The following is a 14,528-nucleotide window of genomic DNA, read 5'->3' on the forward strand; positions in this document are numbered from 1 at the left end:
TGCTCGCTTCAGTGCCTGGCTGCCGGCCGCCATCTTGGCTGACAGTTAATTTGCATATACTCTCTGATTAGCCAATGAAAAGGGTAGCGGTTGTACGCTAATTACCATGTTTCTCTTTTATTAGTGTAGATGTTTTGGCACCTTAACAATCTTCTAATTGGGGACAGACTGCACCTACCTGAGCTTGCCAGTTCTTAGGGGGAACAAAGGACCCAACCAGAAACATGCCTTCGATATGCAAACTAATGATCCTGAGCCATCCCTCCACTATCTGATCTGTGTACACCAGGAAGCAATATTCCTCTGCCTTACTCCTATCAGGGCGGGTCAGGCAGCTAGGGACCACCCCTATGGTTAATATCCTGCTGGAATGATTCAAAGGAGATAGCCCTAGGGGGCAGAAAACCCAGCAAAAGGCTTTAGCCTTGGTTTCCCCCTGCTCCTGTTCTCTCCCTCCGGACCACTGAGCGGCTTCCCCATGTGGCCTGTGTGGTGGGCTGTGCCTCCTGCTCCTAGGACCTGTGAGTGTAATAAACTTTGTTCCCTGAGCCTCTCCAGGGCTGCCTCCTGTAGCTATACCTGACTGTCTCATAAAATAACATGGAACTCACGCACTCATGGCTTTGGAGACGTCTCTTTATACTGTACCTACAACTTGGAATGGTTTTCCCTCATTTTACTTGTCTTTCAGACTCTACATATCTTTCAAGGACCAGTTAAAATGCCACTTTTTACGTGGCGTTTTCCCAGATCACTTCATTCAAATTAATTATTCTTTCCATTGAACTCACCATCTATTAGTATTTAGAACTTACTTTGTTCTTTCTCAATTTTTACAGTTAAGTCAACTTCTCCCACAACAGTGTTAACTTGTTGAGGTCAAAACAATGTTCTGTTCATCATTATGCTCCCACAGATGGGTTCTTACAATGTTGACAAGAAGTGCAGATATTCAATCAAATATGTTATAGACATAATGTCAATTGCTCCAACTGTGAGGTAAACAACAGAAGAAATTATTCTTTCTGCCATTAACAGCCAGATGATGTAATGTAACTTGTATGATCATGGTACTGCTCTGGCCTAAATCCTTGTTTTCTCATTGCCTAGTATCTATGAACCTGTAGACTCTTTTTAAAAAATATTTTTTATTGATTTCAGAGAGGGAGGGAGAGATAGAAACATCAATGATGAGATATGGAATTGAGCCCACAACCCAGGCAAGTGCCCTGACCAGGAATCCAACCACTGAGCCACAGCAGCTGGGCTCAGATGATTCTTCTAACCCAATACCTTCTACTCCCACTGCCCCCTACAAATATTTTAAACTCCTACCAAACAGAGTAACAATCTTGCTTCCTAAAAGTGCCTTCATGCCTTTTCCCATGCTATTCCCTCTCATGTACCTATAAAATATCATCAGTCTCTCAAGGCCCATTTCACATGTTCTTTGCCCATCATGTTACTTCTGATCCACCCACCAGATGTTTGTGCTCCTCCATTAATATCCATTGCATCTTTTTATTTACCTCAGAATTCTTGTTATGAGGAAGTGCATTTTCCATTATTGGAAGTATTCAAGAAGAGACTGAATGATTACATACTGGGGATAGTATAAAAAATTTTTTACTTCTCTGTGTGTTAAACTAAATAAATGACTTCTGAGATTTTTTCCAACTCAAAAATTTTTAAGTTCATGAAAATTCCAAAAAGTTTGAGGAGAAACATTTTATGCTATAGGTATATGATATTGATAAATGAAGCCTAGTGGTACCAGATACAACTTTTTATGTAAAGTTAATAAAATAATTTGAAACACTTCTTTGGGTTAATATTGTATGCTTTCTACCTAAGAAATAACTTCCTATGAGTTTTCTGTAAAGTAGCAATGATATTAATTTGAGTGGCATCTCCTTTACCTCCTTCCTTCTTGTAGAGATGCAAATGAGCCATAAAATAACAAAGCTCAGGAAGAAAATGAACCAGACCAGACTTGTAAGCTACATAGTTAGGTCCTTACTACTCAAAAGTGGACTATTTTGAATTTTATGATTTTAGGCAAGAATTAATTGTTCTCTTCTAGATATTTCTGAGATCTATTTATGAAATTAAAGAAATTATTAAGTGTCTTTTGATGTTCAATGGAAAAAATCAGAAACAAAAAAGAAAATAGCCCTGGCTGGTTAGCTCTGTCCGTTAGTACTTTATCCCGATATGTCAAGGTGGTGAGTTCAGTCCCTAGTCAGGGCACATACGAGAATCAATCAGTGAATGCCTAAATAAGTGGAACAACAAATTGACCTCTCTCTCTCTCTTTCCTCTCTCTCTAAAATCTATATATATAAAAGCCTAAGCGACCGGCCAACCGGCCATCCAGTAGGTATGATGCACACTGACCACCAAGGGGCAGAGACTCAACGCAGGAGCAGAAACCACAGGCATGGAAACATGGAACAGCCTGATGAATCTCAGAGGGAAGGGGATAGGGGGAGGGCAGAAAGAAATTAACCAAAGATCTTAATCCAGTAGGTATGATGCACACTGACCACCAAGGGGCAGAGACTCAATGCAGGAGCAGAAACCACAGGCATGGAAACATGGAACAGCCTGATGAATCTCAGAGGGAAGGGGATAGGGGGAGGGCAGAAAGAAATTAACCAAAGATCTTATATGCATACTAGGGGCCCGGTGCACAGTTCGTGCACTGATGGGGTCCCTCGGCCTGATCTGTAGGGATCGGGCCGAAACCGGCTCTCCAACATCCCCTGAAGGGTCCCAGATTGCGAGAGGGCACAGGCCAGGCCGAGGGACCCCACCAGTGCACACACAGGCTCTAGTAAATAAATAAAAATTTAAAAAGAAAAAGACTACCTTGTAAAGCCAAATACACTTTGGTTGTATTTCCTTTCAGACTCTTCTCTTGGCATAGATAATATGTTTGTGTTTGTATGCGATAAATTAGAATTATGTGACATAGTTTTTGTTCTCTGTGAAGAATCCATTATACACTTTTTATAAAACTGTGATATTTTTTTCCAAGTATTTTAAAGTTATTTGGGTCGGAGAAGAATATAAAATTAAACAACTGGAAAATGAGCTACAAACTATTGAGGTGGATGATGTTTAATTCTGAGAAATTTTATAGAGAGCTATTTTCATATACAAGCAAGGATTCATAGATAGGTAGACAATTGCAGTAACATAGAAAGCAATTTTACCTAGAAAAGTCAATCTGGGGTTATGCAAGCAAAAGACAGAGATATGTGCATAGTGTAGGTGGGAAAAATCTGTTTTTTTTTTCTTAGTTTAAAATTCAAGGTCCCTGAACATAGAGAGAATGAAGGAGTACAGAAGAGTCATTTGGTGGAAGTAAGCTAAGCATCCACTTTTCTTTTAAACGCAAGCAGAAGTTAAAGTCTTTCCGTGCTAAAATTTTGTAAGTGACTATGTCTTAGGCTATACTCTTGTCTTGTGTTGCTTAGCCATATCTTGAAAAGCCAGTCCTGTTGGTCCATGCCACTAATCACCATCATTCACTTCAGAAGAATTAGAAATAACATTTTATGATTCATAAAGTATTTCACATCCCATTTAATACTAGTGCCAAATCCCAATTATTTACAGAATTCTTGAAAGAAAATAATTAGTCGTTTGTACAATTAACTTTATAAACCTAAGTGAACGTGGTGGTAATTGACCCACACCTCTCTATCCTTGAATTAGGAAATACAATCCAATAACTGTAAGACACATTGGGAACCTTGGGTTTCTGAGGGACAATATTGTATTTGTCACACATTCCAGTGTGAAATATTTCCTGACCCGGGGCCTTGACTGTACAATTGAAACCAACAATGCTATAGAGAGTCTGTAGTACATAAGGGAGCGTTTTTATACTCAGTTTTATTTGTAACAAGTCAGATGCCAACATTGCTGTTGTGCTCTTTCTGTTTTGAATCCTACTATGTTGATAATTGCATGGTTGGTTAGATTGATGTATGATAATGATTCGGTATTTGAAATGATGAGGCATGTCTCATCTCTTTCTCTGTGAAATTATAATTTGTAGTGAGTGGCTCAGAACACTCAGATTTGAATTATTCTGTTTATCCAAAAAGTCACTTATTAAATAAAGATGATGTTAGTAATTTTTAAATCAGTAGTTTGAGTCAGCTTTACTTTTTGGTTTGTAGACCAAAAAGGGTTAGTTACTTTGATTTTGGAACTCTCCAACTTGAAATCAGTTGCTAATGGCAGTTGAATAAAACCCTATTGCCATCCAGACATGGTATTTAAGGAATAGTTTGTGTCATTATTTATCATTAAAAATCACTAGTTTCTATATTTTTAAACTATTACTTCTTAAGTATATAGATAGCCTTTAAAGTATCCAGGTATCTAAGACCTTCTAGGTCTTGCAGGCTGATACTGTTAGTAATATTTTAGGGCACTGAATTGTGTAACTAAAAAAAATAAATAAATTTTATTTATACTCAAATATAAAAGATATTAAGAGATTTTGTTTTGTACATAAAACTCTACCAAAAAATAGCTACCAATTAAATAAAATAGAGAACAAGAAGGAAGGTATGTTCTTTTTAAAAGAATAAAGCTTCTTTTACACCAAAAATACAGTTCTTTTTTCTATTTCAGTGTAAAACCTGTTCTGAGCCAAAACAGATAACCAGCTCATCTGCCATTTATGACAACCCCAATCTCATCAAACCCATTCCAGTGAAGCCCAGTGAAAACCAGCAGCAGCGCGTACCTCAGCCCAGCCAGGTACTCTGTTCTCTGCTTTTCATTTATGGTGTCTGTACAAGGTTCTTAACAAACTTTCACCCAGAGGATAGTCGAGGGAGGAGGGCCTGGTCCTGTTTGAGGATCCTTTAGGGTAAATTTTTTTAAAAGAGATTTCAAATTAGAGATTCTTTTATTATTAATAATTTACTTTTCCTCAAAAGGGGTTAACATTTTTACTTTTGGCATTTACCATAATCTCTTATGGACTTGAACTCCTTACAGGATAATGTGTTTTTTTTAAAAAAAAAAACAAACACAAAACAAAGAAACAAACAAAAAAAACAACAACAAACTAATAACATCATCAGAGTTAACAGGAATATTACCCAAGAGGCCCATATTCTGCTGAGGTTGATGGTTGGTTTCCCAAAGCAGCCAAGACAACAAAATTCAGTTTAACAATTCTGAACACTTCCTTTGTACCAGCTATAATGCCAGGCCACTGTGTGTACAGAATGGGATTCCTGTCCTAAGGAATGGTTTAAAGTCCCTTTTAGACCTGATGATTTGTCATTGTATTTGCATCTCATTATGATAGCAGTTTTTGAATGAATATACACATATATGAATATATATATTTCAGAATAGTAAAGCATTAACAAAATTGCTAATCTATGAGCCCCATTATTTTTTTAAAGATTTTTTAAAATTGATTTTTAGGGAGAGAGGAAAGAAAGGGGGAGAAAGAGAAACATCATTAGCTACCCCCTGCACACACCCCCACCAGGGATTGAGCTCATAACCCAGCTTGTGCCCTGACTGGGAATCGAACTGGCGGCCTTGTGGTGCATGGGATGATACCCAAGCTACTGAGCCACACGGGCCAGGGTATAAGTCCCATTTTTTATTGTAAATATAATGTGGCTGTTTCCATTTCTAGGTGTTATGCCTCATTAAAGGTTTTGGGTTTGTTTTTTTAAGGAATTGGTTTAAATTAATTTTAAAAATGAAATGGAACCAAAAGACAAAGATAAGCTAATGAAAGTCTCAAAGTCTCATATTGAATTTTTTAAAAATAAGTCTTTTCTAATTATATTTTACTTTTATTGTTTGCTTTCCATGGAAATTTGTTATTTTAATAGAGAAGTGAGAGTATGTTGATTTGAGAATGAAGCTCCTGTTTTCTTAGCCTAAGAATACAGAAAGCAACAGAAAGAGGCAGAGATGATATAGAGCAGGAAGGAAGCAACTTTGTAACTGGCGGGGCCAAGGTAGATTTTTTGATTTGATGGTTTTTAAAGCTACTAATATATAGTTGTCAACCAATAGTAGTTTGTACCAATTCAATGCGAACAGGAATCCTCAATTTGGGGTGCAGTGAAGAAGAAACTTTATTCAGTGCAGAATAGCCCAATTGTGGTACAGCATGGCTGTGAGGCAGCCCTGGGCCAGGCAGCACTGGGCCCAGAGCTGGACAACTCTGCTCTACTCTGTGCCAATCTGCTTTTTGCTGTGCTGGTCTGCTCTGCTCCTGTAAGACATCTTCAAGATTTTAGCTCAGCAAGGGAAACAGAGTTTTGAGTCTCCCATGGAAGGAGGAAAGTGCACTCCCAGAGCCAGAGGGGAGCTGGCTTGTGTAGACAGAAGTCCCTGCCCCTGGTCCCTGATTGGTCTGTCCTCATGCAAATGAGGACTCCAAATCCTTGAAATTTGATTGGTCCAAAATGCCAATAGTGCCACTCTGGTTGGTCAGAACTACACAGCTCTGATTGGATGGGGAAAGCCTCCATTCCATTGGTCGAAATAGGATTCCAGGAACTCCTTTATAAGGGCTGGTTCAGATGGCAGAAATAGAGTGCAGGCTTTACCATGAAGTGCAATTTGCGTCAGAGGCCCCTGGGTAGAAATGGCTTGTAGGCTCCTTTTAAAAAAAAAATTGAGCCCTGTTAGCTACTTAGGAGGTATCTTTCTTCTCAGAGTTCACACAGTTGAAAGGATCAAGTTAGACTAACTGACATGTTTCTTTCTCACCCTAAATTTCTATAATTGTGCGAAAAGCTACCAGGAATTCTGAAATCCTCATGTTCCTGTGTATTCTCAGGATGTTATACTTTGCAGGGTTAGATGGACTTCCTGTTGAAGAGATTATTTGCCTTCTGGTGTATATAATTTTGTACCATAGTGGTTCCCAATCTATCAAAGCTCATATTCCTATTTCATCATTCAACAGATACTAAAATGTAACAGCTATCTTGAGAGTAGTAGGGCAGAATGCTGTGAAAATTATTGGCATTAAGGTCTCAATTTTGTGAAGTTTATTATAATTAAGTTTTTTATACTCTCTAATCCTTTATAAATAGAAGAAACTATTGATTAGGTGAATTGTTTCATAGCCCCCATATAACCAATTGTACGTAGATCCATTTTGAGACATTTTTATTTTTTCAGACCTTAGACCCTGAACCCCAACACTTGTCCTTGACAGCACTCTTTGGGAAGCAGGACAAAGCTACATGTCAGGAAACTGTGGGGCCTGCCCAGACCCTCCACCACCAGCAGCAAGAGAAACTTCCAATTCGGCAGGGGGTTATCCGTTCCCTGTCCTATGAGGAACCCAAAGGACACTCACCCCCCATCGAGAAGCAGCTGTGTCCAGCCATCCAGAAACTCCTGGTCAGGAGTGCAGACCTCCACCCATTGTCAGAGCTGCCTGAAAACCAGCCCTACAAAAATGGCAGCGAGCCTCCTGCTGGGGGGGATTTTACTGGACCTGTCCTCCTGGGCTCTCCCCAGAGCTTTGGGACGTCCCATCGAGTCCGTGGTGCTTCTAGAACTCAGAACCTGCTAGAGAAGCTCCAGAGCACCCCAGGGGCAGTGAACAAGTACGACCCTAGTGCACCAGCACCTGCCGGCCCAGCAGCCCTGAGCTTCACAGCCCTCCCTGCTGCCACCCCTGCAGCTCCAGTAAAGGCGGTGGCTCAGCCGCCACTGGTACATTTCAATGGCTCCCTTCCACCTCAGGCACTAGGACATCAGGCTCATGAAAAAGATCAGTCCACGTGCCCAAGACAAATGCTCGCCCTTTCTGGCAGTCAGACTAGTGGTTCTGGAGTGATCTCCCCTCAAGAGTTACTGCAAAAGCTTCAGCTTGTGCAGCAGGAGCAGCAGCTGCACATGTCTAACCGGCCAGCCTTGGCAGCGAAGTTCCCTGTGCTAACTCCGAGCTCTGGAGCAGGGAAGCCCTGGGAACCCTGGGTTGACAAGACATCCAGCACGGAAAAGCAGACTCCCCTTTTCCAGGTAAATGTCCACCGGGTGGGGGTTGTTACTGTGATGCAGTGAAATGCAGTCAGCGTCTGTGCTCTAGGGACATAGCTGTCCTGAACAGTGTTGCAAAGCCACTTCTGTGCATCTTGTATCACCTTAACTTCCTGCCTGGAAAGAGAATCTTTGCTTTGCTTAATCTGGGAGCTTCCCTCCTTTCGGATACTTTATTTGTAGAGTTAAATCTTTGCAGTTTATCAGGCCTGAAGACGTGGATGTGGGAAAGAACATAGACATGGTAGGGGATCCTAATCTTCATTCTGGGATAGGAAATGTCTGACCTCCTCTTGTTATTTTAGTCTAAGTAATTGTTGCTCATCCATTTATTTAGTAAATATTTCTGAGCACTGCTCCCTCCCAGGCACTGTGCTACACATGGGTGCAGAGTGGTCAGGAGCAGACGCTGCCTCTGCAGAGCCCCCAGGCCTGGGGCGGGGGAGACAATGGGAGAAACGTGCCATTACTCTGCCAAGGCCGCCTGTTTTAGTTTGCATCCTCTGCATAGCTTAATGAAGATGGAGAGAGGGATAAGTATGCCATGTGCCCCTCCCCCCGACACACACACACACACACACACACACACACACACATTTCCAGAGAGGGGAAAATATTGTAATTTTTAGAAATTGTTTATCCTTTAAGGAAGATGATCTCTATGTTCATCAGTAACTTAGAACAGAGAAAACCACAAGCTGTTCCATTGCCCATGGGTAACATCTGGAGATTGGACTGTTTTCTCATTTGGATTGGTACAAATTCATTGAAAATTCAATAAGTTTAAAAATTAGGAAGTTCTCCCTATTACATATCTCATCATTGGTTGTTTGTCATGTTTTGGCAAGTAGCCATCAAAATCTTCCACTCTTTGAAAACCAAGATCATAAGCATGGAGCATAAGTCTTTGTGTCTGTGAGGCACTGAGTCACAGAGCTTGTGTTTATTTTTTATAAAATCTCAAATCTGAGTACCTATTTCTATGGAAACAGTATTTGTCACTCATCCTCGTTTCAGTGTAATCTTGTCCCCTTTTCTCTTTGATGGTTTAGATCTGACGCTAGGAAAATTGGGGTTGATACTTGGACATAAACGTCTGCACACACAATTCTCTTGGCTTTCCAGTGCTCACAGGTGTGGAGCCGAGGAGCAGAGTGCACACTGTCAGCCTCACGGTGCTGGCCGTCCTCCTTCGGGAGCGTCCGCCTCAGGCACCCTCCTCAGAATAGCAGTGCGATAGGTAACAGCCTGCCTTCCTCAAGGCTGGTTTCTGCCCAAAAAGATACCAAGGGAACAATTATAAAATTACAGCAGCTTCATGATCACTGGCCTTTACACCCCTCCTCGAGTTCTTATGGAGCTTTAGGATGATAATAACATTTTCTCACCTGAGTTAGAAACAGATGAGAGAGAGCTGTAGGCATCAGTGAGACAGGGATCAAAGTGTCACTTGCATAACTGCAAAAGCTGTTGGTATTGTGTTTGTTAGCCAAGTGAGGTAGACAGACTCGCCCAGACAGACAAGTCACTGGCAGTGCTGGCACGACCAGCCCCAGGACCTGCCCCAGCCACTTGAGCACGGAAAAGCAGGAAGTGTGTGCTCTCTGCAGGCAGGCAGATCCCATCAGGAAGGACCCAGGAGAGATGGACCCGGGAATCATGCCTCCCTCCTGGTGAGAAGTAGTGAGGAGGACCACTCGCACAGCAGTTCCTCCATAGAGACATCGAGTGGAAACGTGTGTGCCTCCAGCAACTCATGTATGTTGTTGGAGCTGTAGGTCAGAGTAGTAGACAACTAGCCCCGAGGAAAAGGCCAGCAGTCCTAAATGCATGTTGCCAAGGGATGACAGTAAAGCAGAAAAATAAAGTGTTGCTCAGAGGCCAAGCACTCTATGCAGAGGGAACAACAGCCACCAGAGCGGACTGTGCCGGAGCTGCTTAGGAAGGACAAGGGAAATATGTGGGGAACTGAACAGGAATCAGTTCTCCTTGAGCTTTTCCAATTTAGTGAAATTTTGAACAATTCGGATTTAAGTTCACCGATATCCACTCTTGCAAGCGAGTGGCCTCTTTGTCTCTGTACCCGTTGTATCAATGAGTTGCTACTTACACCTGCCCTCTTTGTGTGTATTTGCTCTGAGCAGGTCATCTCACCTCAGTGCATCCGTGCTACAGTTGCTCCTTCTCTGCTCATGTCCCCCATGGTGTTCACACAACCCACCTGTAGCCCATCAAAGGAGAGGGACAGTGGGCTCTTGTCCCTGGGAAGCCAGAAACCAGCTGCCGCCTCCACCAGCCTCTTCCTGCCTCTGCAGAGCCCAGAGCCCTCTGTACTCAGCCCACTTACCAAGCTGCAGCTTCAGGAAGCACTGCTGTTCCTCATTCAGGTAGGAGGGCCATCGTCTCTCTTCTTACCTCTGCCAATCCTGCTCGCCAGCTGGTTGCCACTCTGAGATAAGGCCTCAGTTAGCAAGTGCCCACATAGAACTGCCCAGGAATAAGAGAGCGATGTAACAACTCACCCTAAACCACAGTGGCTCTGTACTTGGCTGGGTGAGATTCAGAATACTAACGGCAGCTTTAGGTGACTTGACGCCTTAAGGATTTTGTAATTTGGAGGAGGACTAAGTCCTCCAGTCTGTCACCTGTCAGAAAAGAAGGAAGCAGAAACTATAATTAAGGACCGTAGATGCTGTGGGCACCCAAACTGAGAGCTCACCTCTGGGAGTAGAGGTGATGCTGTCTGCACAATTGCTGGTGTTTAGTGGAGAGCTCAAGCAGACTGTAGAGCAAGGAGCCAGCAGGTAGGGGAGCAAGTAATGGCTGTGATACTAGGGCTGTTTTACAAATAATTTCGAAGCCTGCTAATTAGGACAGGATAGAGTGACGGGACTTCTTTGGCAGCCATGGGTTTTGTCTCTATGAGATAATAACAGCTGACACACAGAGCTGTGTCAGGCACTGTTACAATGCGTTACTTTCATTAAGTCATTGAGTCCTTATACAGCAACACTATCATTTTTCCATTTTAGAGACAAGGAAACTGAGGTCACACAGCTAGTAAATAGCAGAGCTGGGCTCCAACCCCAGTCTGGCTCCAGAGCGCTCCTTCCTGCTGCCCGCAGTGGGGGCCGCAGTAGTAATTCAGCCTCTGGGCTGTCTGCCCAGCAAAGCACATCCACAAATAAGTGGCAGGCCTTGAAAAGCGGGATGCTTTTCCCAGACTTCACACACCTCAGCTAACATCTTTAGGTACTTTTTTGATAGACAGTCTTTAAGAAAACTTTTGTGATATTTGGCTTAGAGAGCAGGCTTTTAGACGGCTTTTAGAGAGCAGGCTAGCACTTCTGCAGCTGTCTCATCTTAAGAAGAAAATGGTCTCTATTAGTAAAAACATTTTTTTAAGGTGACATATTTTAGAGAGAATGGAAGGAATTGGGCTAGAAAGTGGAATACTATCTGTTAAAGAGGGGCAACAAATGATCATGCTTTACTAGGTCACGAATATCAGGATGCCAACAGTTTCCACCTTTTAAAGCCATTTATGATAAGTTCATACGGACTTAGATAGAACATCTGAGAACAATAAAGTGAAAATATTTAAATGTTAAAGTTTCATATTTCTTCTGGCTCATTCCATTTAATCACATTGTTCCAAAGATCTCTGTGCAGGGGCCAAACTGAAAGCCTAGAGCAGTCCCTGTACAATGTTAGGCGCTATTTCCCCCACTCTCTGCGTACATCATGCTTTTTCCACGTTTAGACATACTTTCCTGGTGAACTGTTAGAAGTCACTAAGCAGTTTGTTTTTAGTGTTTGCCTGTTGGTAGGACACAGTAGGGACTTTGTGGTCACTTTGTAAGAAAAACAGGGATATGTAGCTCTCCTTCATTGTGTGAGAATAATGCTAACTCTGTGTGTGGGTGCCAAGAGGGAATGTGCAATGTGGGTGAATTGCTAAAGCTTTAAAGGATTTGGGTGGGAAGCAGAAGTCTCCATCATTAAAAACAAAACCACTGATTAGACCCGTGATTCTCCATCAGCCCTTAGCCAGGCAGAAGAGCCCAGAGACTGCTGGTCTAACTGCTCTCCACTTGCCAAGGCCAGAAACTTTCCATAGCTAATGGAGAATTATACCGGCTTTGACATACCAAGGATGCACAGTGCAAGTAAAGTCTTAACTAATGCCAAAAACAAAGTATTCGCTAGCAGTCTCCTAACCAAACATCGAGAACCACTGACTTGGATCAAGTCCTTCCTATCCAGCCATCTGTTGGGGACCAACAAACCCAGGCTTCTCATGTGTGAGCCCTGTTCCATACACACATAGCTGGGCAGCCCGTCTGTGCTGTATGTGACATGCTGGCCATTGAAAAACAACAGCGGACTCGTCTGGCCTGGCTTCAGCCCCACTTACCATTCACATGTGCAGTTTAAAACTGCCAGCTGTTAGACAGACAGGGAGAGATGAGCATCTTGGGCTCAAAGTGCCAGGCCACCTCCAAGACAGGGCAAGCCTTTTGTTCCTGCCCCCCAATCACATTCCTTTGGGTCTTTTGGTTTTGTTTTCCAGAATGACGACAACTTCTTAAATATAATCTACGAAGCTTATCTCTTCAACATGACACAAGCAACCATGAAAAAGACTATGTGAAAGCAAAACATTTAAGAACTGATTCTCAAGGTCCTCTAGCTCAAGGTTTTTTCCTGTTAAGTGTTGTTACCCTAAATGTTTCTGCCTTTTTATAAAAAAAAAAAGTATGTGTAATATGAAGTAAAATGTTTCCGACTTTTTTTCAGTCAAGCTTTTAAAAAAATAAAAAATACATGCTTCAGTACACCTGGCACTAAGAATTGAGTGGATAGAAAAAGTGCTTAGCTCATATCACACAGTAAATGCCAAGCTTAATTATTTCTTTTCTTACTATGGGCCATTTCTAGAAGAATTAGCCTCTCCATAGGGTGGGCTGTTCTGGAAACGTGGTTTCTTTTTTAATAGTTCTGGCTATACTGTGAACAGAGAGAATGTGTAATGTTCCCATTGCTGAGCTCCGCGTGCTGCAGTGTGTGCCCACCACCAGGTGGCAGTGTCACCCCGCGGACTGACCTGCACAGCCCTTACCCAGCCTTTGGAAGTAATGCTGGTTTGCTTGTACCAAACAAAATAAACCTTTCTTCTGTAAAAGTCCAATTGGCATGTTTTCCCCGGGCCTTTGAAGGGAAATTATTCCTAAAGATATTATAGCTATTTTCTAGAGGACAGTTGTTCTCTAGGAGTCCACAAACAGCCCAGGTTTCTAGTAACATCTCATTTATTCCAGCTCATGCTATTTCTTTTGGACCCAACCAGCAGAGTATGCCTACCTATGTTTCAAGATGAACATTTTATCATTTTTAGAAAATCATGCTGAGAAGAAGGTCATAGAGGATTTTAAAGCGTTTTCTTAGCCTCTAAGGATAGCTAGTGGATGGTTCAGGGCATAATGATAAGGACTCTTCAAGCTATGTAGCAGACTGATCTTTATGCTCAGAGTTGAGCTCAGTCTTGGGTAGAGTCAGAAGAGCCCTTGCCAGGTTTTTCAGGCCCAAAAGAGTAGGCCTTGGAATTACTCCCTGCTGAGTAATAGTAATAAATAAAACTTTGCCGTTCTATAGCCCTTCTTATTCTGGACCATAAAAACATCTCTGGATGACAGCACAGAAGGCAGGTTCTGTTCTCATCTTGTAGGTCATAAAAGGAGGCATGGGGAAGGTAGGTGCTGAGACTGGGGCTCTGGCTTTAGACCTTTATTCAGGCCATCAAGCAAAGGGTTTATCGCAAGACCACCTCCCCACTTCCGCAGGAGGGTACTTCTCCTGAGGAGGAGAGGTGGGCGGAAAGGCAGTGACTCTTTTTAAAAAAAAAGAAAGAAATGTTTTTATTGACTTCAGAGAGAGGAAGGAGAGGGAGAGAGGGATAGAAACATCAATGATGAGAATCATTGATTACATCAGCTGTCTCCTGCATGCCTCCTACTGGGGATCTAACCCACAACACGGGCATGTGCCCTGACTGGGAATCAAACCATGAGCTCCTGGTTCATGGGTCAACACTCAAGCACTGAGCCATACCGGCCAGGCAAGGCAGTGACTCTTACTGAAACCTGTTATGTGCCACACTCAAGGTGGAGGAGTCTACTGTCATCCTATGTTTGGGAAGGGACGGTTTCTTTTGTCTCTTTGACTTCTCCTACAACCTCTAATACAGTGAAAAACCCATGTGACATTAACAAAATATTTTGGATTGATAATTGCTTATATAATCTATACTAATAATAGCCTAGGGCTGTCACAACTGGACAGATGACTGAACATCTGGGTCTCGGCAGCGGAGGCAGGCCTGGGTCCTGGCGGCAGCAGTGGCGGCGGCGGCAGTGGCGCTGGCAGGAGTCAGGCCTGGGTCGCAGTGGTGGCAGCGGCGGGAGGCA

General features: G+C 42.6%; 1 protein-coding gene across 1 annotated transcript in view; it reads left to right on the forward strand.

Moving 5' to 3' along the window:
- DCP1B (decapping mRNA 1B) overlaps nt 1-13,421 on the forward strand; it is a 47,241-nt gene extending 33,820 nt beyond the window's left edge. The window contains exons 6-9 of the mRNA XM_005865962.2: nt 4,654-4,782; nt 7,192-8,043; nt 10,206-10,448; nt 12,635-13,421. Of these exons, the coding sequence (XP_005866024.1) occupies nt 4,654-4,782; nt 7,192-8,043; nt 10,206-10,448; nt 12,635-12,715 (1,305 nt within the window). The 3' untranslated portion in view covers nt 12,716-13,421. The remainder of the gene's footprint in view (nt 1-4,653; nt 4,783-7,191; nt 8,044-10,205; nt 10,449-12,634) is intronic.
- The last annotated feature ends 1,107 nt before the right edge of the window (nt 13,422-14,528 follow it).

Source organism: Myotis brandtii, unplaced genomic scaffold, assembly GCF_000412655.1.
Source record: "Myotis brandtii unplaced genomic scaffold, ASM41265v1 scaffold216, whole genome shotgun sequence".
Lineage (NCBI taxonomy): Eukaryota > Metazoa > Chordata > Mammalia > Chiroptera > Vespertilionidae > Myotis > Myotis brandtii.